The sequence below is a fragment of the Rhagoletis pomonella genome, unplaced genomic scaffold (assembly GCF_013731165.1).
Source record: "Rhagoletis pomonella isolate Grant_MI unplaced genomic scaffold, Rhpom_1.0 Rhpom_scaffold_06765, whole genome shotgun sequence".
Lineage (NCBI taxonomy): Eukaryota > Metazoa > Arthropoda > Insecta > Diptera > Tephritidae > Rhagoletis > Rhagoletis pomonella.
In genome coordinates this window covers 6442-9022 of record NW_023465296.1, presented here as the reverse complement: position 1 = coordinate 9022, position 2581 = coordinate 6442, and the positions used below count along the sequence as shown (strand labels likewise).

The 2581-nt window shown below is 42.4% G+C and overlaps 1 protein-coding gene across 1 annotated transcript; it reads right to left on the bottom strand.

Annotated features, from left to right (window-relative positions):
* Window positions 1-173: 173 nt before the first annotated feature.
* On the bottom strand, window positions 174-2137 carry LOC118755599 (the record flags this gene model as incomplete). The annotated part of the gene is made up of 1 exon (XM_036490426.1): window positions 174-2137. A coding segment is annotated over exon 1 (1964 nt), but the record flags the coding sequence as incomplete, so codon positions are not given.
* Between the last annotated feature and the right edge of the window lie 444 nt (window positions 2138-2581).

The window sequence follows — 2581 nt, the reverse complement described above, 5'->3', positions numbered from 1 at the left end:
TTTTTTCCATATGTCCCAATGCAATGTATTCCTCCATGAAGGCCTTGTATTGATTGAAAAGAGATTCATCGCGTTCAAAGCGCCTTTCAAGACTTGCAAACTGCTTGCGAGCCGAAGTGTAAGAGTCACCTAGGCGCGGTGAATCATCTCGGAAAGGGAGTTTTACAATATACCGACCAGCATCATCGTAGCCATGCGTTTTTTGGAAATGATTTTCGCAAAACTGTTCTTCCGGAGTATAAAATTTTCTCAGCACTTGCGGCTCGTTCTCTGTTTCCCAAAAGCGACGTAATGCTTGATCAATTTTGAAGTCATTAATTGAGGCAGTGACAGAGTATGAACAGATATCCTCCCCGCCGTTATGCACTTTGCCAGCAAGTACATAACCAAATATAGTATTTTGGATGGTTGGAAAGCCTGTTTTGCTGGTAAATTTTCCATCAGTAAGAAAGTCGAAGAAATGTTGTGAGCCAATGAGAACATCTATTGGCTGAGAGATAAGCGAACCGTCGTCTGCCATGTTCAGGTTTGGTGGAAAACCGCAATGAGACGTATTGACCGGATCTGACTTATCTTGGTGTGAAATGCGATTCAGAATAAAAGCATCAATGTTGACTGACACGTTGCTGTCGAAACGTGATGTGAGCTGCAGTGATACGATACCTCTTGTAATAACTGATTTTGCTCCTCCAATTCCACCAACCTTGATGCGCCCGTTTCTACGCGAGAGCCGCAATCGTTGGACTAGATCTTCAGACACAAATGTTCCCATTGATGCTGAGTCCATCAGCACCTTGCAGACCGTCGCTCCGGTGGTATCGGTGTTTGAAGCTTTCACGACCGCTGTAGGAAGCGCAACCCTTTGATTCACCATATTATTGCTTTGTATTGAAAATGTGGATAAGGGAGGCTGACTGTTTGATGTTTCACCTCTAGAGGGGGCATCTATGTGAAGGCATGAATGATGTTGTCGTCCACATAGGTGGCATTTTTGCTTAGAGGTGCAATTGCTGACTCTGTGCTCTCCGGAGAGGCAATTGTAGCACAAGTTATGATTCTTCACGAATTCTCGCTTTTGAGTTACACCCAGCGATTTGAATTTAGGACACTTGTAAAGATGATGCGCACCATCACAGCTGGCGCACGTTGCAGGTGTGTGATTAGAATCTGTTGCTATGAAACAGCGAGCACGAAAAGAAGTGGAAGCGCCGCTCTTATACGATTGCATGCACTCAAGAGCTGACCATCTTTTGTTTAAAAATTCTATAAATTCTTCGATTTTTGGATGATCCTTGGACCCTTTGTCGCTTTCTGCCCATTGGCGTTTTGTGTCATCATCCAACTTTTTTAAAAGCATGTATATTATCCAGGGATCTCGGCTTTCTGCATCTGCTCCTAACGATTTCAGCCCTCTCAAGATGCAGTCTGTGTTATCAGCTAGCGTGCGGATTGCCACAGCTGACGGCTCAACTACGCTTTTGAGCTCGAAAAAAGATTTTATGTAGGAGATGATTATGGGTTTTTGCTTGTCATACCTCTCGCATAGCTTGCTCCAAGCTCTGTCGTATGCTTCATTTGAGCAAACAATACCCGAAATCACCGTTTCAGCGTCGCCTTTCAGATACATTTGCAGGTACTGGAATTTTCGAGATTTAGATATTGTATTTACGTTGTGTACAGTGTTTAAAAACAGATCTTTAAAAGTTGGCCACTTGCAGTACTCCCCATGGAAGGCAGGAATGTCCAACTTTGGTAAACGCGTATCGCAGCTGCGAGCTTGGTCAAGCATACTGCGCTGAGTTTCTGTGAATCGGTTGAGGGTTGTATTTAGATCTTCCACTCCAGTACTTGAGATGATAGCTGATGGGGTGGAGCGAGTGGCTAGCAGTACGAGAAAGCGTTCTTTGAGGTCCAGATAGACATCTTCCTGCGAAGAATATTCCGACACTTGGTCATCATGCGATGCGATTTTTTTGTCGACATCTACAAATTCTTCCCATAAGGCGTCAAGCCGGTCGCACCGGATCTTCAGCGCCTCATAACTTGTAGACTCAGTTGCTGCTAAAACATAACTTCTATATTTTGTGAAAGAACCTTTTATTTGCCCGCGCGTACGAATTAAATTTGTGACTTCCATTAATTTGCGTTTGGTTTTGTTTAATATGTGAATTTTCGCCAAAGGCCTTTTGACAGATAAATTATGTGAGAGCGCTCTGAGACAACAGTTAGGCTGCGCTTCTTTTCCTCCGTTTGATTATAAGTGCAAGACGAATTGTTGTTTCTCAAATTATCGCTCACAGTAACAACGGCATTTACTTACGTATGCACATACATGAGTGAACGTCAGATAAATAGGAATAGCTTTTGAGTTTTTGTTTTGCCTTTTGAGTGCTTTCTTTTTTATGTGTTATTTTTTCCGGGAGGCGAATTAAGAGTGAATTGAGGTAAACCGCAGACTGAGGATAACTGTTCAGGCTACACACAATGGAGCTTTTAATTTTAGTTTTGTCCGTACACGACCTTTTCGCTAGGTTGGGATGTTTTTTTTTTTTTTTTTTTTTTTTTTTTTTTTTTTTTTTTT